The following is a 21,762-nucleotide window of genomic DNA, read 5'->3' as shown; positions in this document are numbered from 1 at the left end:
AAAATGTTTCTGCATTCAAGCAACCCGAGAGACGCAGGCCAAGAGGTAGTTAGCCGCCGAAGAAACAACTTTACGGCTAATTGGCCCTACAGCGGTAATAATGGACCAATAGTCTCTCACGCCTGTAACTGTCATCACAACTTTCGCGCGCGCAACAGGTTCTACCCCTGTCAATCGCTGTCAGCCAAAAATAGAAATCCACGATTATGCTTCCTATTGGCTCTTTGGATATATTAGTTGTTCGATAGCGGGGATCAACCGACCTAGTGGCCGGGAATGGATGCTACCTTGATGCAACCTCTTCTCGTCTTGTCTACCGCCAACAAACTTCACATAGCTCTCGCAGCCTTGTGTGCCAGTCAGGTTCTTCAGCAGGATATTGGCGCTCTCAGGCCCCGCCTCCACCACGCTTCATGAGCGGCACGCTACCATGTCTGTCGACGTATCGGCCCACCTAGACGTGGAGTTGGGATGTGCTACTGCAAGTGCGTGCCGCCCAACTCATTCTAAGCCCACACTTCGGATAGCCGCTCCAGCGAGTATTGGTGATTCTGGACCAGTCCTCGGGCTTTAAGACTATGACAATCCCCCGGCCAGGAGTCTGGCCCCCTTCTTCCGCATTCTCTTCTTTCCGTCTTCAGCCTTCCGTGCTGTGTCACTTCGCAGATCTGCATAGAGGCTTCGTTGATCGAGGCATCCTGTCGTTTTCACACACTTAATACTGACGCCGGCCGTCGACCAAATCTTACTATAACGACTAATACATAGCCTTCTTGTTGCGTTGAGCCCCCGGGCAGGAGTCAGGTATCGGGAATAACTGACAGATACGCAACATGGCTGATACACAAAACCGATACTACCCCCTGGACTCTTCGCTGGCCCGGAAGCACAGGGGGAGACTTAATCCTATAATTGAGGAGGATAGCGATGATGGTATGGTTCAAAATGGAGGTCGCAGGACGAGACGCGCTGGCAATGCCCAACTCAAGATTGAGGCATGGTTAACACCGATGAGCGACCACTTCCCTACACCACGAGGAATGAACTATCTTTCTGCTCCTATTCTCCCATCATCACCTTCAACCGACTCGGCTGCGGACACTTCACCAACCACCTCCAGCAACCCCTGGAATCGCCATAGTGTCGCCACCGAGGCCACGGAGTTTGAGGATCTCTACGATGTGACTGATGATGAAGAGGATATGCTTAAGCGAAAAGCGTCTGCTAGGTCGAGGCAGGTCCTGGCCAAGCAACCAACTCCGCTCGTCATTCCAGCAACACGCGATAACTCTGTTGAGACGTGGTCTGCTGTGGACAACATGAAGAAGTCGATGACTTCTCCAGTCCCTCTGACCCCTTCTGTCAAACTGACCATGTCACCTGCTCAGATGGAGTTCATGCATGAGCAACATGCAGCAGAGACACCAACCATGTCAGCTCCCCCATCCTTGGATGGGAGTTTGACTTCTGAGCAGCTCGCGGCTATGAGCGCCCCGCCCACACCCATAATCGGTAATGAGGATTCAAACGCCGAAGATGCTTGGGCTGGCGTTCAACTACAACCCGGCGCTCTTGCTACCCTCCACGCCCTTGCTAGTGGCGAGGAGAACCTTCATGAACAGCCATCTCAAGTTCTTGAGGTACCTGAACAACATTCTGCCCAGCCAGCTGTCGAGATGCGACAACAACCACTGCGACTCATCACCAGCTTCCAGTCGCAGCCAGCTATCAACAGAGCCTTCTCTCCCAACCCTAACCGTCAGTCTCTTGCAGACTTGACAAAGCTTGATATTCCATCTCCAGGTGGCTTCTTCTCCGGTCTATCTCCCCGAAGCCGAAACACATGGCACATGCCCTCCAAGTCCCCCGAGGACATGCCGCCACCTACGTCCACCACCGCTGAACAGTTCTACCGATGTCCCTGGAACATGGATGCTTCGGTTCCCCCTGTCCCTAAGCGTAAGGAACTCGTCGAGGACTTTTATCGTAGTGTTAGGTTTACACCCGCCCCCACTGGGCCCATCGTTGAGCAAGTCGTTGAGCTTAAGGAGGAGGATGACTTCTCGGACGACATGCCCACTGCTCGACCCGTTTTTGAACACAAGACTGCTCCCTCTACTGTCGAGTCCGCCAATGCCCCAGCTTCACCTCAGGCTGAGGATGCTCCCACCGAGATTGTGGTCGACTACGATCCTGAGTATGCTCGCAAGCAACAAAAGGAGGCTCTCTCCCATTTTGATCGCACTGAGCTTTGGCTCATGGCCCAACGATCTTACCTTCGTGGTGTACAAGATGAGTCAACCGAGGACGATGGTGGGCTCAACACTATCACTGAGGAGGCTGAGGAGGAAATTGAAGCTCCTCAAATTCAAACTGAACTTCCTCCTCTCAAGGTTCAGCCCGAAACTTCCATTGTTCCTGTCAAGAAGAGCGTTCGTTTCTCCAACCTTGTCTCAACTTCTGATCACCCCAAGCGTCTGCCTTCCATGCTCGTCCGCCGCGAGTCTGCCTACTATCGGGCATTCCAAGACTATATCATCCGCATCCAGCGCCAGGATGTGTTTGTCCACCAGCTTGCTCGATTTGAGGCTATCCAGGCTCAGCGCGTTTCCCTTAAGGAGTCTCACCGCAACCAGCTTCTCGGCAAGTACCAGCTCAGCGTCGTTCCCCAGTCCGCCAAGAAGAGACTCAGCGCCAATGTTGCTCGTGGCGATGATAACATCATTGACGACCCTGAGAAGCTCCGCCGAGAGAAGGAAGTTGAGGCCATGAACCAGATGACCGTTGCTGCGTGGCATGTTGCCGCCATGAAGATGCTTAACGGTGGTCGCCTCATCTCTGCTCCAGTGACCAAACGACTTGCTCGTCTTTCTCGTGCAGCCCCTGGACATGGCGGCACTACTCGTGAGCGCGCTAGAGTCCTTGACTTGGGCGGGCAGACTACCTGCGACTGGGCATGGCACTGCGCGCTCCAGTTCCCCAACACTAAGGTCTACACTGTCACCACCAAGTCCATTCGTCAACTTTCCAACTGCAATGTCCGTGGTCCCCCCAACCATCGACAAGTTGCTGTTGAGAAGTTTTCTCGCCTCCCCTTCTCAGACAACCAATTCGATCTCATTTCTGCCCGGGAGCTTCACAGCATCCTCAAGCTTTTTGGTGAGAACGGGGAAGACGAGTGGGACACCTGTCTCAAGGAGTGCATGCGCGTTCTCAAGCCTGGTGGCTATCTTGACTTCTCACTCTTGGATTCAGACATCATCAACGCTGGTCCCGTTGGACTGGCAAAGAGCGTTGAGTTCGGCTTTGCCCTCAAGACTCTTGGTTATGACCCTAACCCTACCAAGCTTTGGCTTGGTCGCCTGGCCCGTGCCGGCTTCCAAGACACTCGCCGCATCTGGATGTGTCTACCCATGGGTGCCAGGCGAAACATGTTCAAGCCTCCTACCCCTCCTTTGAAGGATAGCCCTAATGGCCAGGATGTCAAGACCTGCCAGATGGACGCCATGGTTATGGGAAGCAGTGATGATATTGCTAGCGCTTGCAGCATTGCTGGCGGCTGGAACTGGGAGCGATGGCTCCTTCGCTGTGAGATGGAGAAGGTTGCTGGTGAGCTCCGACTCGCCGATACTACTACTACTGGAACTGCCATGGAGGAGGCTGGCAAGTGTCTGGATGGCGTTGCTGCCGTGTTCGAGGAGGGCCGAAACTGCAAATCCGGCTTCCGAATGCTCAGCGGTTATGCTCAGAAGCCCAAGGCTGGTACTGAGACCATCAAGATTGCTCTCTGTGAGTGATCTGTTAAATATTGAAGATTCTCCTTTGTCAACTCGCACTCGCTCGACACTTTTCATACATAGATGAAGATTTATTTTTTGGGATTGGATATAGGAAGGGACACAACAACTAAGTATGAGAGACGATGTTTGGATGCGTGATGGTTTCACGCGTAATGGCGGGTGGTTAGGTTAGGTTGCATGTGCTTGGCGAATGGGGTTTGGATATATCATGCTATGTGCTTACAGATACCATTGTAAATAGTACAGAACATGGTGTTCGGATCCTACTTGACGGAATAAAGGTTTTCTTTTGTATGAAGATTATTTGAACAGGAATAAAAATATCGATAGGACCAAACACAAGTTAATTATACAGCTCAAAACCAAAAACGCAGTGTGACTCATTAAGTCAGGTCAACATTGAAAGTGTATGAGATTGGTCTTACGAGATAACGATATATTAGCCTTAGTCAAGAAGAGATCTCTTGGTGTAACTGCTGGGTAGTTTATATAACAAAATAAAAACGAAGCAGCCGTCGTATCCTAAACTTGCATTAAATCTAAGAAATAACTTAAGATATGTTATTCATGAGTATTTGGCACAGTATGTGATTGCTTATATTAAATCATGTTTTAAAGAAAGCTTTATTAATATGCTGACTACGCCTTTGGCCCAGTTGATGTACTGCTACACTAGTATTATGAATCTTGAATAAGATATCAAAGATCAATTCTCATTAAGCATGTCATATAATGGATGGATGCTGATGAAGTTATTTGCGGTCGCATACTCTTACTATGATTCAGGGTAGGCCACAATTTCCAATCAACATAGGTACCTAAGCTAAGTACGATGTAGGTAGCGACAGACTGAGTGGTGCAATGCACTTTAAAATAAACCAGATGAAAATGATTACATAGAGTACCTAGCCAGACATAGTGCATGAGTAAATAACATTCTATTATCGACAACCATTTTGCTGCCCACTTGTCTATTGCTATTCTGATACACTCTGATTTAGACCACTAAGGCCAGAAGCAAATGGGTGTTGTTCTAGAAAGGGAAAGGCCAGGCAAAAAACGGGGACCCACATCAGCCGACAGCTTCAATCGAGTAGCTTCATGGCCATCATTGACGACTACACGGACACCTAAAACCATCACCACCAAAGTCGGTCGACATATCACATCGGTTCGATTCGTCCACGCTCGCTCCGAAAATAAACATTTACAATGTCGAACAACAACTGGCAGGAGGAAGCTATGCGCCGCCTTCGACAGATGCAGCAGGCCCGTGGTGGTGTTGGAGGAGGTGGCCCTCAGATGCCTCGAGCAGCCGGTGGTGCCCTCTTCGGCGGTCTGCTACTCGCTGGTGGTGCTCTGTTCCTGTCAAACTCCCTATTCAACGTCGATGGTGGTCACAGAGCCATCAAGTACCAGAGGCTAACTGGTGTGAGCAAGGAGATTTACAATGAAGGTGCGAGAAAACGAACTTCGGAGGATTCGGCTCAGACACTTACTTGGGCAAACAGGAACGCACATCAACATCCCTTGGTTTGAGACACCAATTGTGTACGATGTCCGAGCAAAGCCACGCAATGTTGCGTCTTTGACCGGAACCAAGGATCTGCAGATGGTCAACATCACCTGCCGTGTGCTCTCTCGCCCACAGATTGATGCTCTGCCTCAGATCTACCGTACACTAGGCACCGACTACGACGAGCGCGTGTTGCCGTCTATTGTCAATGAGGTTCTCAAGAGTGTTGTTGCCCAATTCAACGCTAGCCAGCTCATCACGCAGCGAGAGAACGTTGCCAGACTGGTTCGAGAGAACCTTGCTCGACGAGCTGCTCGATTCAACATTCTCCTCGACGACGTATCTCTAACTGTAAGCAAATAATCGCATACTTGAACAAGAGCATTTGACTGACATCCCGCAGCACCTTGCCTTCTCTCCCGAATTCACAGCTGCCGTCGAGGCTAAGCAGGTTGCCCAGCAAGAGGCGCAACGAGCTGCTTTCATCGTCGACAAGGCTCGACAGGAAAAGCAGGCCATGGTTGTCAAGGCGCAGGGTGAGGCTCGCTCTGCTGAACTGATTGGTGAGGCCATCAAGAAGAACAAGGCCTACGTTGAGCTCAAGAAGATCGAGAACGCTCGGCAGATTGCTGCTCAGCTCCAAGAAGCTGGCTCTAAGAACAGACTCATGCTTGACTCTGAGGGCCTGGGCCTCAATGTCTTCGACAGTAATGACAAGAACTGATCGGATGATATGGACGGACGAGCCGTGAACGAGGAGAGGTGCTTATGGATTTAATGAACTCTCCACTGTATGTCTACCGAAAGGGTTGTACTATTAGGAATAATGAGGTAGAAAAAGCCAAACTACCAATTCTGCTCTGCTGCAAACGATTTCATAAAATTTGGTCTCAATTCAAGAACGACAAGAGTGAACCACTACGGATGCAAACGACGCGAAACAGTAGTTGAGTCTCAAAACTCGGCTCTTGACACAGGGACATGAGCAAATAGGTGAATATTGGATCTTCAATCTTAGCAAGATCGTATTCGCTAAAGCCTCTAACCATCATGAGCTGCAGAACTCACAATAGGTACTAGGTAGGCATATCGTCGAGGTAGGCAACAGCTCCAGTCACTGCAAGGGTCGCCCCTCACCCTCCGTCAGTGTTAGCCCATAACCCCACCATGAATCAATCTAGCTCAGTCAGCCCAACAGCCGCCAATGCTTTGACCTTCACATCAGCCTCGCATACTTGAAACCTACACGACGCTCTTTTCTTTGCTCTTTGCAAACTCTTTGTAAAAGCTCTCGAGAACACAACACCCCGGTTCTTCACTACAGCCGCCAAAATGTTGATCAAGTACGTCACATGCCGGAATTTCGACGTCATGCTGGCAAACATGGGAGCAAACTAACACTGCGATAACTAGGGTCCGCACATTGACCGGCAAGGAGATCGAGCTGGATATTGAGTCGGACTACAAGGTAAATCTTGAAAGGCGGCAGACAATAGAAGTGGAGAGATCTCAGCTGACCGCTTGTAGGTCTCCCAGATCAAGGAAAAGGTCGAGGAGAAGGAGGGTATCCCGCCCGTTCAACAGCGACTTATCCATGGCGGCAAGCAAATGTACGTTCTCATACAAACTTTTCATGTCTTTCAGTATACTAACGCACCCTGTCTAGGACCGACGACAAGACCGCTGCCGAATACAACCTCTCCGCCGGTGACACTCTCCATCTCGTTCTCGCCCTTAGAGGAGGACGATGGATGGCATAAATACATCGAACGAATATTTGAGCGAACATAGTGGACCTCATCCCGGCTTAACGAGTTCGCCGCTCGACAACCGAGGATGACGAGGGATGATTATACTAGGTGGAATGACTGAGCACAGTACAAGAGCTGTTGAACCCACGGGATCATGATGTCGAGTCAGCTGGAGCAGTCATGCGCGAACACTGCTGCTAGTATCAAACACTTTCAGGAGACACGGTGATAATACCAAAAGATACGATAAAGTTATTCTCATTGAAGCATCCCGTTTTAACAAGCCTGGCTATGCTCATATTTCGCTTGTCGTCTTATTGCTATCATACACATCACAAATTGGTATATGCGCCAACCTCGATATTCCATTCTATTCCTAATCTAATTACACGATTTATGGACTATTAGTCCGTTATCATTGTTGTCACTCGCTTATCGCCGTTTGGTTCCCTTGCTATGGCCCGTTATACACTGTACTCCTGTAATGCAATGGGGTTGGAAATTGCCCCTCAAATAAACCTCCCGACAAACCGTGTCAAACATATATATATATATATAAAGAATTGTTTGTTTGGATCTCAAGCTCTTTTCTTAGGCTTCATGAAGACATCCGTAGCCTTGCGCTTGCGTGGTCCGATGCCCAGATTAGGTCGTGTATTTGTGAGACGTGTAGGTGAAGACTGTTCGGCTGGCTCGGGAGAAAGAGATATTTGTTTCTGTTGAGGGGTAGGAGATAGCGACTTTCCAGCTGAAACGGTCACTCTGGGCCGTGAAGATGTTGCAGTTTGAGGCTTAGGACCTTTATAGCTGTTGGATAGAAGACCAGTGCGTTTGACCTTGCTTGTAGAGTCGCTGTGGCCAGCAGCAGGCTTCTTCAGAGGAGACGAAGATACCTGAGACGAAGCCTTTCGACGGGGTACCGGCTGTTCATCGTCAAACAGATCATCCCCATCTTCAGAATCAGAGTCCGAGATGTATTGCGCCCGTGCCTCATGGGTTTCAACTACATCAGAGACTGTTGGCTTCGGTGGAGGAGGGGGCGGAGGTCGGATTGTTGGCTTGGCGGCTCTCTGATAGTCGTTCACCATAGCTGCAGGCGCCTTGCGGAGTTTTGTGATAGCATTTGATGCTTGTGTTGGCCTTGACAATGCGCCGTGGATACTGGCAATCTCCTTCGTCTCTCGTCGTACTTTGCGCATGACGCTTGCACCATTGTGAGTCTTGGTACGGCTTCCCCTGTTGAAAGCGAGCGTGCTGCCATTGGGGTCTCGCGCACCAAATCCCCAAGCCTTCTTTGGACCGACTCTGCCTCCTCGGGGCAGAAGTCTTCTGTCATCGACAATCTTGCTGGTGTTCTTCTCCTTGTCCTCCTTGAGTCCCATGAGAGCATTCTTGAGCTTCGCCTCACTTTCCAAGAGGGCCTTCTGGTGATCTGACTTGTATTTCTCATAGACGCGATACCATTTAGTTGGGTTTGGTGGTTTATATGCCTTTTGCTTGACTTCCATAGGAAACTCATGCTTGATAAGCTTCAGCCATACCTCACCTGTCTCGCCCTGGATTTGAGGCGAGTTCAGTTCGATAGTTCGTAGTTGTTTCGCGTTATCGATCTTGAGGAGAAGGAGGCGGACGGCTTTATAAGGAAGATAGTCGCCAACACTGTCGAGTTCGCGGATGTTTTTGATGCATGCCGCAGTGGCAAGTTCCAACAGAGACTTGGGTGGCATCTTGAAGCTCGGGTTAACGTGTCGAAAGTTCGTTCATGCGTTTCGTAAGTTTATGCGATCGTTATGGTGTTTATATGGGGAGATATGCGGAGTGTTCCGTGATAATTATAGCGACGCCTGAATAGCAGTGGTACAGTTGAGGAGTAAGACGGATTAAGGCAGGGTTATATAAGGTAAGGTGGGCGGCACAGTGGAAGAAAGAAGAGTGGTTAAGTGTTAAGCCCCTTGGAAAGGCAGCCAAGCATTGCTATAAAGAAAGCGACAGCATCGTAAATGTGTGATGTTCCGAGAGAGTTGAGATCTTGAAAGGGTACTCGAATGTCAAGGGAAGCCTTTGTAGTATAGGTAGGTCTGAGCCACGACGTAGTTGTCAGGGATGTGATAGGTGAGGAATCCGTTGGCAGCTGGGGCATATAGGCTTTGCCTCATCGGATTAGCGTGAAAGTAGGCTGGCCGATCCGCAAGACACTTACTCACTGGCATAAAGAACATAGAACTTACTATTAATTGGAGTGTGCCTGCCATTAGATTAAATTCCATTCGCGGCTGCTGTTCCTATGCACACAATGAGTAACTAACGGCAGCTTCAGTTGTAGGCTTTACTGTGCGAGCTGATGGATAAAATACATACTAACAAAGGCGATTCTGTCCCATGATCCAATCAGAGCTCCACACCTTTATACCAATACCGTGTACCTATCTGCGTTCTAGTACTGTACTAAGCATGAGAAAGGCTCACCATGAGCGTGCCTGGGTCTCCACTCAAAGACATCATTCACGAGCTGATAGCCATTCCCTGGGGCGCGCGAATCAACAAAGCGCAGACAAAGTTCCTCTTCCCTATACAGAGGAATCCTAAACTTTGGATAAACTTACATATCCTAAACATTTCTCGCCCAGTATCTACCTAAGGTCCCCCGAGTTGTTGCATCTCCAAGTATTCCTCGTCCTGCACAACTTCGATCAGCATCATGGCCGAATCCTTCATCAAGCAGGAGCCCTTCATCAAACCCGATCCTGAGGCGCCTGGTTCTCCTGCGCAAGTCGACGAAGAAGATCTGTATGAAGATGCCGGCGACCTCGAATTCTACGAAAAAAACGCTGGCGCTTTCGAGCAACTCTACCTCGCGCGCGTTCCTCGATACATGTGGGAAGCTTGGTCTAAATTGACGGAGCGACTCGGCGACGACGACGAGATTCAAATTGGCACTCTGCGAACATGGAATGAACAAAAGCCGGATGGCAGCCTAGACGTATGCATACCTGATAAGACGTCATGGCACCATACTGACATGCATAGACCAAACTTCGCATGCTTCTCTCCGCCAACTGCCCAGAGCATCAGGTGCTGCCTCGCGAATATGACCTAGTGGTCCAAGAACACAACGTTAGCAACCACTTCATTTTCAGCGAGGAGGATTTGCCCGGTTTCAAGGCGCGAAGCAAGGCGCGACAAGAGGCTGCTGATGCTGGCATCCCTGCCTCATTGTTGAGGCAGAAACAAGGCAACAGCAACGGACCAGAACGTCCGAGCTACGACCGTAGGAGCCGATATCAACCATACTATCGAAAAGCTGTCCCGAGTAAGCTTGGTTTCGCATAGCCGTGCCACGAATAAGTGCTAACACAGCATCCCAGAAAAGACAAAGATCTTTGGCAAGATTCACTATGATGTTCGTGTTGAACCCCACGGCAAAGATGAGGAAGAGCGGGTGCTTCAGCAGAAGATTCTGGATGCAGAGGCGAACAAATCCAAGGTCCAAATCATCAGTCGACACGCAGCTTCAGCCGTAGTGAACCCTGGAACTACCCGCGCAGCCGAATTTGGAGACAGCTTCATCGTACGTTTTGTCCCCGTACAGTCTTTCATTCTCGGTTATGTTAACAAACGTCCTAGAAAAACATTGCTGCCACAGCCAAGCCAAAGAAGGGCGAGGTGTTCAAGGCAGCTCGTATTCCAGAGAACCAGCTTCTGGATCTCATCTTCGAGTGTTTCCGCCAGTATCAGTATTGGTCAGTGAAGGCTTTGCGACAAAAGCTTCAACAGCCCGAACAATACCTTCGACAGGTGCTCGAGAAGATTGCTGTTCTCAACAAGAGTGGCCGGTTTGCCAACCAGTATTGCCTGAGCGATGCCTACCGCGACAAGGGTGGCGCAGAGGCCCAGGAGGCTGCTGCTGAACCTGTTGATGACGACGAGGACGATGCGGAGATGGAGGATGTGTTGCCCGTCTCCTAGTATCAGCATCGACGGACCTCTTAGAAGAGGACAAAAAGGGGCAAGATTTCACTTCAAGGATAACGAACAGAGGATATCATTTAATGTGGTGTTCGAAGGATTCAGGGTAGGGTTTTTAGAGCGGCGATACCCTTCTAGTCTTATAGATTACCAGTTGTAGTCAACCATCTAGCGAAATGCTTTGAGAGCTGTGATTCGCTCGTCAACTGAAACCATCTTTATTTTATCCGGTCTGAGATCGAACTTGGACTCTAGAATTCTTGGCTGGGCTACTCTCGCACTTGGTTATCATGATCCACTCACTATTGTTCTAGATCACAACTACCTACGTAATAACTTCCCCGCAGTAACCAATGCACTCTAAACTGGTCGGAGGCGCTTTCCGATTGTTATAAGACTGGATCAGCTGCTGTCCAAGGGCTGGAATCACCTGCTTTGCTTAGATGTATGCATTCATATACACTCTTCTCCTCTTAATCACCCGAACAACCCCGCTTATAACCAAGGCTCGAGACAACATTTACTATCCGACCTGTCCCAAGATGCATCTGGTATTCGACTTTGACGGCACAATCACCCAAGAAGATTCTATCGGGGAGCTTGCTCGCTCAGCTCTCGAGATACAGAGGAATAAATATGGCCATGACCTCCAGACTTCTTGGGACCAAGTGGTGCAATCTTATGTTGCCGATTACAGACACTACAAAGACAACCATCCATCACCAGAGGTCACTCGAACATCTGTGGATCATGAGATAGAGTTCCTATCAGGAATGAAAGACGTGGAAGAGACATCTCTACGACGCATTGCTGACTCACGCATCTTTGCTGGTCTAGACGCTGAGACGTTGTCGCAAGCTGGTGCTGACGCTGTTGAGGCCGGCAGAATTAAGATCAGAGATGGATTTACGGATCTTATAACCCTCGCAAGACAGAGAGGCTGGAATGTGAGTGTCATATCGGTCAATTGGTCCCGGGCCTTTCTAAGAGGAGCTCTTTTACCGCATAAAATTGAGGTTATTGCCAACGAGCCGGCCTCAGACGGAACAATAAAAGGACCAGAGTTTTTCGAGGGGAGAATGACCAATGTATGTGAGAAGAAGAAAGCTTTGAAACATATCATCAACGAGAAGGATGGGAAGGTGGTTTATTTTGGGGACTCGACCACGGATATGCAGTGTCTGCTTACAGGAGGAGTAGTCATATCGGACAACGAGGAGTCTTCCTTGCTAAAGACACTGAGAAGGGTCAGCATTGAAGTGCCACATGTTGGAGAGAAGAGAAATGGTAAAATATCCTGGGCGAGGAACTTTCGAGAAGTACTGGATAGTGGCGTGTTAGAAGCATGAGGCTTAGCAAAAAGCTTCCGGTTTCTGAAAGAGCCCTACATATCTTTTTTGTTGATGTTAATAGCATCTGGATGTACATGGTTTTCTCAACATCAAAGCGTTCAAAAAAGCGTGCATGCACTGAACACAAGACTTGTGATGACAACCCTGGGGACTCACGGACGCTTGCCGAATTAAGTACCTTTTAATATATTTGCGTTTCCTGGTCCATGTAATATTCACATCAGATGAAATCACTGAATGCTTTGAAAGGAATTTAAGTAAGGCTGGTCCGCCACACATGATCTGTTCTTTTGTTCTGGAATTGCTTGTTCATGCATGTCACTTGTCACAATGAATCAACAAACAAAGCTTTGATGAACATAAGAACAATTCACTCTTCCGATACAGATACAAAAGCGATAAAATGCTCGAATTTTGTCCAATTTCCTCTCCTAGATCAGGGATCCCCCACCGCCACCTCCAAACTCTTGCCCAAAAAGATTATCAGTATGTGCGTCTACGGTCGAGTCGTTTTTACATGCGCCCACGAGCGCTGGGGCATCTGCGTGAAGCGATGCCAAACAGCCAAAGACTTCCGCGACGGAAAGTTAAATCATGACTGTGTCATAAAGAAGCCTCATGTACCGACTTCGTGGAGGATACAGACGGATTGCAATAAATGTATCACGATGGATGGCAAACTCGACAGGGCAAAGAAGAGCATTGACGACGTTAAGCGAAAGCTGAAGAGAATAGAAGAGAGGAAGATCAGGGAAAGAAATACGGAAGAAAAGAAGATCGACAACAGGAAGAAAGTGGAGAGGAAGGATGAAAATAGGGATAGTAATGAAGCGAACTCTTGGAGTTTTGGGACGGGACTTGGGAGTATTACCGAGGAGAGTGAAGCTGAGGAGGATGAGTCTGCAAGTGATGGAAGTAGCCAAGGCAGTTCACAAGTCTTCAACACTGAAGGAAGTATATAAAACAGTAAAGCCGAATCATCAACTGTCAGAATATATAGAGAAGCCCATCAATATCTTAATCGACTGCCTGCAACTCGTCTGACTTCCCTCAACTTTTCAGATACGCGACTATTAATAAACCCCCGATTATCTGCACCCATTCACTTATGAATTTATATACGTAAAACCTAGAACTTTACAACCGAACCTACTATGCCAGCTTTCTCGTAGTCTATATCCTTGTAACTCTACCTCTTACCATCTTGTCTGAGTGCTGACGTGTTGTTTGTCAACCAACCTATTCAATAATTGCTTCATACAGCCGTCATTGCAAAAACCGCCAATAGCCAGAGTTCGTACAAAAGAACATCTGATATGTTGGGCAGCAAGACTGAAAGATTTCTTACCGTAAATGGCTATGAGTGCGAAGAATGAGTCCCGTGATGTTGGATGCATGTCACTCTATCCGAACCTGCGCCTCAATCTTTACGCCCGAGATAAACCCAGAATGGCAGCTCGCTAATATCAGGCTCTCAAAACAGGAACCAATCCGGCTTTGTCTCTTGCCCCCGGATCTAAGCCACCTCCGATCCGCCCCGTGCGGGTCCGCCCCGGAGACTCAACCGCCGTCTTATTCGCCGATCCGAAGCCGGTCAACAGGCCTATCAGCCGTTTCCTACTTAAACGAAAACATGCAGCGAGGCTGAGGGGATCTATCCCATCCCTCGAAGTGGTCCCATGACGGAGTTATGCGTTGCCCGAAACACCCCATGGAGAGTCGGGCTCTTAACGAGCAAGGCACCCTTGTTTGGGGGCTGAAGAGCGATGTCTTGGCAGTCAGCGTTCAGGACAATTCGACAATTCATAAACAAAGCTTGGCCCGCCGCTGGACGCTCAATAACATTGCGTGCATTGCATAGGGGTCAAAGACTAGCTATATTCTTCTCGCTTACGAAGTGCATTCAGTAACTCCCCACCAACACTATCAACTCAGTCTCAACAACTTCAGATTCTCATGAATCCAGAGTTCTCCACCCCATTCATTAGGGTGGCCGTTCTTCTCAAGTTCCGCAAGATCACGCTCTCGGTCTCCGGAGGAGGCGCAAAACCGCCTTAATGGGGCTGGTACACCACGGCCTAGACCTGTTCAACTACGATCAGAAAACCTGCTCTAACCAAGTTTTGATCACTGCAAAAGATACCCCGTCTAACATTGAATATGACGAGTATGTTGTCTACAAGCGGTCAGAGGAGCCTGGAGCTCCATCCACAAAGCGAGATCCCTGGGTGGATGATGACGACCACATCACCCACCACTTTACTCGCGATGATGCTTCGGGAACAGCTCTTTTTGACCTAGCCTTTCGGCGTGGGCATATGCTTGATCGTGAAGTCAGTACAATCCATTGAACAGAGAGCGGTGAACTAACTGTCTGAAGGGCAGTTTTCGAAAACCAGACGATGATGAAGCACCATTAGCCGGCATGGAAGGCCGAATACGCCGAGTGTAAGTTTCAACAGTTGATACACAAGATCTCTTGGCTAACTGAACACAGAATCTGTTTCAAGCGTAAAACTATATACGACGGTGGTCGAGACATTCTCAGCATGACGGTTGATGACCTGGCTGCCATGAACCTTCATCCTGCCACGCTGCAATACTCAACTCGAACTACCACAGAATCTAGATTTTGGTCAAAAGACAAATCTCAGCTGAGTAAGTTCCTTCAATGCGACACATAACTCTCCCTAATAATTTAGGTATTATTCTCGCATTCTCAGAGATGCCAAAGACGCCCTGTGACTTTCTGTCCATGACATATGATGTCCGCGAACGCTCCGCGACCATCCTCGTCCGACAGTCATGGGAGCCAAGACGACACAACCTCGATGACCTCGACGAATATGACCATCGTCTGGAGTCATGCAGAAATCATTGGGCGCACCCTCTCATCATGCCCGTCGTGCTTCTCCAAGTGCAATTCATGCGGTGTGAAGAGGCTGTTATCGAGAACAACTCCAACGTGGCTCATTTGGAATACGATGTCAGCAACATTGCCGGATTTGATGCTACAGAGACTGGGAGACGTCTCAGTCGCACATTCAGCAATGGAAAAGATGGCGAGAGAATTGCCTGGGGCCCAAGCACCATGACCAAACTCATGAAAAGGGCACACGAAGTTCTCAAGGACACCATTAAACTGCTGGATACTATTCGTTGGATGGAGAGAGCCATCAAAGTGTTGATCCTGGCCGGGGACGAGTTGAATGAACGAATGGGAAACTATTCTAACTTCGGCAACGATCTCAGTATGTTGAGTCCCACGGTAATCGACCCTCTAGGGGGACCTCCTGCAGTGAGTCCAGTTCTGCCTCCCAGAGATCTCCCTAGGCTTCGATTTCCTGATGAAGTGACGGATGGTGATTCATTGGGACCTCATTGGCATGAGATCAGGCAGTATCTTGATGGTTTATTGCGTCTTTGCATGGGTCTTGAGACGGATAGACGCATGTCGGAGGCCAGATGCCGTGCTCAGATCGATATGGTAAGTGGTACAAAGTCGAAAGACAGAACACCAACTAAAAGCAGTAGATCTACAGTAAGATGGCCCAAGAAGACAATATCCTGAACGCCCGAATGGCCGTAGCATCATCACGCGACAGTTCCTCCATGAAAGCTCTCGCCGTGATAACCGCCATCTTTCTACCCGGCGAATTTCTTGGAACTCTCTTCGGCATGTCCATGTTTGACTGGCTCGGCCCAGATGAAGAAGACAACGATTCCTCGGGCCCTATGACCGACCAAGTCAAGGTAAACCGCTTTGGAGAGAACTTTTGGTACTATTGGGCGACCGTGATCCCACTCACTCTTCTGATTTTGTTCGTCTGGCGAGCCTGGTGGGTGACCCAAGATCGATATTTCAGACGCCATCTCTCACAAGAACTCAGCGAGGAGCGTTTCTGGACCGCAGATGGAAAGCCGCGCAAGCTAGAACGAAGTTTCATTTGGGATTTCTTCTACCTTTCCGCGAGGCGTGATGAGAAGCCACGGCCTGAAGATGACTTGGCTGAGCTGGAGACTGTCCATTCTGGGGCGAAGGAAGGGTATGATGGGGGATTGACTGGGGCTACCAACATGAGGCAGAGACAGATTTTGGAGACGAGGAAATGGAGTCTTCATCAGAGAGGAACGAACGTCACGGTTTAGATACAGATAAGGAGCGAATCGCCTTCGAGCCTTCTATGGGTACGGCGTTGTTACTGTTGAGTATATTTAAGTTTGAGAGATGTTGTGTATGATTTAACTATATTACATGTAGTATCTAACAATTGGGCAAAGAATGTCACAAATATTATTTTCGAAAGACAGCTTACAGTATAGGTCAGCCCATATATCCCGGAACATAATAATACACAACCATAATCTTCCAAGTCCAACCACTGGGTGTAAAAGTTTCAGATGTCAAGTAAGCCATGATGAAGTACCATCACTGATAGAAAACCATAGGATTCAATAATAGTTGGCTACATCCCAGCTCTACGTACTAAAGGTCGCAAGTGTAGGAAGTCGTCATCTTGTGTCAATACATTCGTCCATGCGGCGATTCATAACTAAGCTAGGCTACAGGGCGTCAATTCAAGTTATTTCTTGCCGCGCCGTGCCGGGTCTATGGGTTATAGGCTCATGCTATAGTGAGCGAGTTGCGTTTGATGCCTCTGGTTGACAAGAGGTTGGTCAAGGCGATATGCTAACGAGGTGTCGGGGATCCGGAGAATATAACCATGTCTCAGATCAGAGATAAACTGCAGAATTTTCGATGCAAACGGGGCCACCGAGAGCTTACGAATCGAGTTTGTCAATGACTGGAATGAAAGTCGTAAATTGGAACGCCATGCGAGGGTATGGCGATGGCTTCACTAGTTTAGTCTTAGGGTCAGCCATCTACAATCACGAAATTTAGTCATGAGCTCTGCCGTAAAGAGTATGAATCAGGAACAACGAAGAGAGAAAAAACTGTTTATTTCAAATCACCAAAGCTTGGACGTTGTGCAGGCTGATCTAGAGAGCACACGTTGAACCGATTTATCCGTTATTCATGAGTCCAGAATGAATATCGGCGACGCCTTTACTAACGTTCATCTCCTGGATCATGATCTAGACCCTTGATACTAGGGCAGTTTATTTTGTCTTAATTTCTCTGGTTTGAAGTGAAGACAATATTGAGGAGTTGCAGTTGTGAGATTGTTGGAGGGGTCTTTGCTCCCTTCAAATGCGGGAGCACAAGGGTAAGACGAGACATTGCCGGGAGCGGCGTCTTGTCTTTGCATATCCTTACGGTACAATAAAGGGTTGTTTTAGTATGATTCAGGGATTTCGTAATTGATGTTTTCCCTTTAGTTGATTTGATATATAGACAATATTCAAATCTTGCACGGCAATGAAGGGATCCCCAGAAACGATCACTTTGAGATACACCCACTTTCAAACAATCACTTGTGCTTAATTAGGAAGGGAGGGACCAAAACGCGCCAGGAACAGAAAGGAAGGTACATGCAAAGATCGATTAAACGGAAGGAGGCTTACGCAGGAACAACTATCAGATCCCGACGCCATTCGGTACCTAGGGAAATTCTACCTTAACCCTTCATCATCATGACCCACTTACAACCACATCATGAGCTTCACGCCCACAGCCTCTTTTCCAAGCCTCCCAAACTCTACCTGGCTCTATTGTGCCGCCTTTTTCAATACAAAAGATGCCAACTTACAAACATTGACAGCCACGACCATGTCTTAAACTCCGACCATTTCCCTTAGCGCCATGAACCACTGGTTCCAGACACTAAGCGCATTCCTAATCGAGGTCCCAAGACATACCAGGTCCACGTTTTAGGGGCTTGTGGCGCTCGATAAGCTCGAATGATCTGCTTGTCATGTCTCATCCGGCGTCAGGGCATTCCCAGTCGAGAACGGCATCGTCTCGACTGGAGCCCAGCGTTGCTTTCCGTAGCATCCTTGGAGGCTTCTTTAGACCAACACGCGGCCAAGCTACGCTTTCGTCGTGATGCTATACTCTTTCAAGGTCGCCTACCTCCCTCATGCCTCCATTGATCAAGTGGCGTCTCTTCATTACGTCCAATGTAATAAATTTGCGCCGATTCCCTTGCCTCAAGTCCTTGGCCCCTCTTCTCTCCCAGTTGATCTCACCCTTAAGCCATTCCTTTTTCATCGCCACTCAACCCACGTCATTCGTTCCTTGACTTCATCTCATTCTTTAAAGTATAGTGCTTCATAGACTACTCTCCGGTTCCGTCACCCTAGTCCTTGTCTCATAACCAGCCCGGCTTCAGCATCTTGTCTCAGCTTCAACTCCCTCACAAGACAGTTGGACCCCTTGGACTATCTGAGTACTACCTCACACATCACGAGGTTTCACTCCTTTACAAACAGCTTGTTGTTATAAGAAGCACTTATACTCGCCAACTTGAACTTGACTTGCCCATATCATCCATTCATTGTCTAGGCTTCTTCAAGCCAGAGGACATTTAAATTGCGAACTCTCTTTCATCTTGAGGTTAATTGCTGTGTATCAGACATGCTCAAGCAACTCATCTTCATTGCGCCGCTCCTGGTGCAAGCACTGGCTGTGCCTGCAGTGGAGCCCAGACACCAACATCTTCATGGACACATCGAGCATACACATGGGACCAAGACCAAAATGACCACGTCTGTCCGCCGCGAGACAGAACAAACCGCCGCACCGCAGTTCATTCCTCCCAAGATGCCTTACGCACTTGACCCTAACACCAAAATCCGCAAGACCACCACTACTGCCGCTGATCCGAACAATCCTAAAGAAACCATCGTTCCTGAGTTCATCCCACCTAAGATGCCTTTCGTAGCAAAAGCATCTTGGCAAAAGTCGACTAAGGACCAGGATAGCTCTGACAAGTCCGCCTCGGTTGCATCTGTGAAGAAGAAGACGGTTGCCAAGGTCCAGGATGAAGAAGACGACAACAAAGACAAAGAGCCAACTTTCATCCCGCCTAGGGCGCCTTTCCGAGGATCTCGCAAGCCTCAACAGAGTCAAGCTGCCACTCCTCGAGATACAGTTCCCCAGTTTATCCCTCCGCGAAACCCCTGGGCACAGTCTAAGCACAACACTCGTTCTACGGAGAGTGACGACCAGGACACTTCGCAAGAAACTGCCATTCCTGATGCCGACCAGCGAGCTGCCAGTGGCGATGATGAAGTCATCCCTGCACCTGAGCTCCTCAGGCGTGACGAGGAAGTTGCAGATAACGAATTCTTCGATGAGGAAGATGAGGACGACTACAACCCTGAGGATTTCCCAAACCTGGGCGGCCCTGAAGATGGCGAGGACGGTTCTGATGATGAATCTGAAAATACTCCTGCCGGAAACACATCTGAGCAGGCAAGTCAGAATTCCGAGTCCGCCGATGCCCAGGGTGATGGCAGCGCAAAGAACTACTTTGGTGGTGACTTTGATGATGAGGATGACGCCAACAACGCACCTACTCGCCTAGAGGCTCGGGGTGTTGGAAAGCGGAACATCCTCTACTTCACAAACTGGTGAGTTGTGGCATATTTCTGTGCAACTAATGGGTGTTAATAATGAAGAACCAGGGGTACCTATGGGGCGAACTTCCAGCCCCAAAATCTGCCGGTGAAGGAGATCACACATGTTCTATACTCCTTTGCTAAGGTGAACCCTAAAGACGGAACTGTGTAAGTATATCAACCCCATCAATATATCGTACTCGTTAACAAAGCGTTAGGTTTTCATCAGACTCTTATGCTGACACCGAAAGACTCTATGCTGGTGATTCTGGGGGTGGAAAGAACGTTTATGGATGTGTTAAACAGCTTTACATTCTCAAGAAGAAGAACCGCAATTTAAAGGTGATTCTACTACCACGACCAAGCAGCCTAATGTGAAATTGCTAAGACGTACGAACAGGTGCTACTTTCAATCGGCGGCTGGAATAACAGTCCAGATCTCGCCACTGGTGTGAGCACACAAGACCGTCGCAAAAAGTTCATCTCTTCCGCCATAAAGCTAATCACTGACTGGGGCTTTGACGGAATTGATGTCGATTGGGAATACCCTGCCAACGCCCAAGAAGCTCGCAACTATGTCTTGTTACTCTCGGATCTCAGAAAAGCCCTCGACCTGTACTCAAAGAACAACAAGCTAAACTACCATTTTATGCTTACTGTTGCTACATCAGCCGGTCCAGCAAACTATAAAGTCATGGATTTGAAAGGAATGAACCCATGGATTGACGCTTGGCACCTCATGGCGTACGACTATGCTGGCTCCTGGGATACTACCACCGGTCATCAGGCCAACGTTTTCGTTTCCAAGAAGAACCCTCTTTCAACAAAACTTGGCACTGACAAGACAATTAACGATTACCTCGCGGCAGGAGTTCCCCCAAACAAGATTCTCATGGGTATGCCTCTTTACGGCCGTTCATTCCTTAACACCGCTGGACTTGGCAAATCCTACTCGGGTGTTGGCGGCAACTCAGAGGGAACTTACCTATACAAGGCGTTGCCACGGTCTGGTGCCAAAGCTACCTATGACGCAGACCTCATAGCCAGCTACTCATATGACAGCAAGACGCGGGAACTTGTTACTTACGATGATCTCAAATCGGGTCAGGCCAAAGCCGCTTATATCAACCAGCGAAACCTTGGCGGTGCTTTCTTTTGGGAGGCGAGTGGAGATAAGGTTGGATCCCAGAGCATCGTTTCTGGTGTAAAGCGCACATTGGGCACTCTTGAGACGGTCAACAATCTTTTGAAATACCCCACGAGTGCATACGCCAACATACGAGCTGGAATGCCGTCTTGATTTAGCGAACAGCGCTGGCTACTTTTCCTTTGTGCTGGACTTTGTATGGATATATGCTGGATGTGTTTGGAGTCTTGGCAATATTCCATTTTTCGTCTGTGTTTTTGAGATGATGTGATTGGGAACTTGTCACTGTATAGAATATAGAAAAGCCCTTGTTACCTTACATGATATTATATTCGTTCACTTGAACCGCTCTGTTCATAAAAACCAGGAGCAATTTCCTCTCGACCCCATATATATTCCCATCATAGCAGATATTGTATCATATTCTACAGCTCAAGCAATAATGTAGCAATTAAAATGGAAGAGCAACTTGTCAACAAGCCGAGAATGGCGATGAGCTTTCATGTTTGAGTCAGTTGGAGTGCGTGATCTTGAAGGTAACCATTACTTTAGGGCGACGACCCCTTGAGTCACTTGATAGGATATTGTCGTGAGTTTAGTATTATTATCACGACAGACATAAGTCCCAGCTTGCATAGTATATTTCAATCATAAGCTCAGTTTTTCTATCATAAGTTCTCACGGCCGCAAGGGCTCCGGCCAGCGC

At 48.5% G+C, this 21,762-nt stretch overlaps 9 protein-coding genes across 9 annotated transcripts; 8 read left to right on the top strand and 1 right to left on the bottom strand.

Moving 5' to 3' along the window:
* Positions 1 to 833: 833 nt before the first annotated feature.
* Positions 834 to 4,208, top strand: FOBCDRAFT_173968 (uncharacterized protein; the record flags this gene model as incomplete). Its single annotated transcript, XM_031182434.3, has 2 exons — positions 834 to 3,789; positions 4,042 to 4,208. The coding sequence occupies 2 exons, from the start codon at positions 834 to 836 to the stop codon at positions 4,077 to 4,079; spliced, it is 2,994 nt and encodes a 997-aa protein (XP_031043202.3). The 3' UTR covers positions 4,080 to 4,208.
* Positions 4,209 to 4,883: 675 nt separating this feature from the next.
* Positions 4,884 to 6,199, top strand: FOBCDRAFT_212173 (prohibitin subunit PHB2). Its single transcript, XM_031182433.3, has 3 exons — positions 4,884 to 5,256; positions 5,312 to 5,667; positions 5,720 to 6,199. The coding sequence occupies exons 1-3, from the start codon at positions 5,013 to 5,015 to the stop codon at positions 6,038 to 6,040; spliced, it is 921 nt and encodes a 306-aa protein (XP_031043201.1). The 5' UTR covers positions 4,884 to 5,012; the 3' UTR covers positions 6,041 to 6,199.
* A 317-nt stretch (positions 6,200 to 6,516) lies between these two features.
* On the top strand, positions 6,517 to 7,364 carry FOBCDRAFT_5713 (ubiquitin-related domain-containing protein). The gene is made up of 4 exons (XM_059612240.1): positions 6,517 to 6,659; positions 6,730 to 6,784; positions 6,844 to 6,926; positions 6,983 to 7,364. The coding sequence occupies exons 1-4, from the start codon at positions 6,649 to 6,651 to the stop codon at positions 7,074 to 7,076; spliced, it is 243 nt and encodes an 80-aa protein (XP_059466599.1). The 5' UTR covers positions 6,517 to 6,648; the 3' UTR covers positions 7,077 to 7,364.
* On the bottom strand, positions 7,365 to 9,114 carry FOBCDRAFT_5719 (RNA polymerase II transcription factor SIII subunit A-domain-containing protein). Its single transcript, XM_031182431.3, has one exon. It carries the CDS (start codon positions 8,792 to 8,794, stop codon positions 7,646 to 7,648), a length of 1,149 nt encoding a protein of 382 aa, XP_031043199.2. The 5' UTR covers positions 8,795 to 9,114; the 3' UTR covers positions 7,365 to 7,645.
* Positions 9,115 to 9,557: 443 nt separating this feature from the next.
* FOBCDRAFT_212167 (transcription initiation factor IIF, beta subunit-domain-containing protein) lies at positions 9,558 to 11,248 on the top strand. Its single transcript, XM_031182430.3, has 4 exons — positions 9,558 to 10,047; positions 10,095 to 10,377; positions 10,433 to 10,635; positions 10,692 to 11,248. Exons 1-4 carry the CDS (start codon positions 9,766 to 9,768, stop codon positions 11,031 to 11,033), a joined length of 1,110 nt encoding a protein of 369 aa, XP_031043198.2. The 5' UTR covers positions 9,558 to 9,765; the 3' UTR covers positions 11,034 to 11,248.
* Positions 11,249 to 11,376: 128 nt separating this feature from the next.
* FOBCDRAFT_212166 (HAD-like domain-containing protein) lies at positions 11,377 to 12,480 on the top strand. Its single transcript, XM_031182429.3, has one exon. It carries the CDS (start codon positions 11,477 to 11,479, stop codon positions 12,380 to 12,382), a length of 906 nt encoding a protein of 301 aa, XP_031043197.3. The 5' UTR covers positions 11,377 to 11,476; the 3' UTR covers positions 12,383 to 12,480.
* A 323-nt stretch (positions 12,481 to 12,803) lies between these two features.
* Positions 12,804 to 13,347, top strand: FOBCDRAFT_314279 (uncharacterized protein; the record flags this gene model as incomplete). The annotated part of the gene is made up of 1 exon (XM_059611964.1): positions 12,804 to 13,347. The coding sequence occupies exon 1, from the start codon at positions 12,874 to 12,876 to the stop codon at positions 13,345 to 13,347; it is 474 nt and encodes a 157-aa protein (XP_059463872.1). The 5' UTR covers positions 12,804 to 12,873.
* An 810-nt stretch (positions 13,348 to 14,157) lies between these two features.
* FOBCDRAFT_212164 (uncharacterized protein) lies at positions 14,158 to 16,687 on the top strand. Its single transcript, XM_031182426.3, has 5 exons — positions 14,158 to 14,718; positions 14,766 to 14,833; positions 14,883 to 15,043; positions 15,088 to 15,872; positions 15,920 to 16,687. The coding sequence occupies exons 1-5, from the start codon at positions 14,443 to 14,445 to the stop codon at positions 16,532 to 16,534; spliced, it is 1,905 nt and encodes a 634-aa protein (XP_031043194.2). The 5' UTR covers positions 14,158 to 14,442; the 3' UTR covers positions 16,535 to 16,687.
* A 2,236-nt stretch (positions 16,688 to 18,923) lies between these two features.
* On the top strand, positions 18,924 to 21,271 carry FOBCDRAFT_284041 (glycoside hydrolase superfamily; the record flags this gene model as incomplete). The annotated part of the gene is made up of 4 exons (XM_031182425.3): positions 18,924 to 19,921; positions 19,976 to 20,077; positions 20,128 to 20,251; positions 20,310 to 21,271. The coding sequence occupies 4 exons, from the start codon at positions 18,924 to 18,926 to the stop codon at positions 21,207 to 21,209; spliced, it is 2,124 nt and encodes a 707-aa protein (XP_031043193.2). The 3' UTR covers positions 21,210 to 21,271.
* Positions 21,272 to 21,762: the final 491 nt, after the last annotated feature.

This window comes from Fusarium oxysporum, chromosome I, assembly GCF_013085055.1.
Source record: "Fusarium oxysporum Fo47 chromosome I, complete sequence".
NCBI lineage: Eukaryota > Fungi > Ascomycota > Sordariomycetes > Hypocreales > Nectriaceae > Fusarium > Fusarium oxysporum.
Note: the sequence above shows the minus strand (reverse complement) of the source record. Positions and strands in the feature narration are given on the sequence as shown.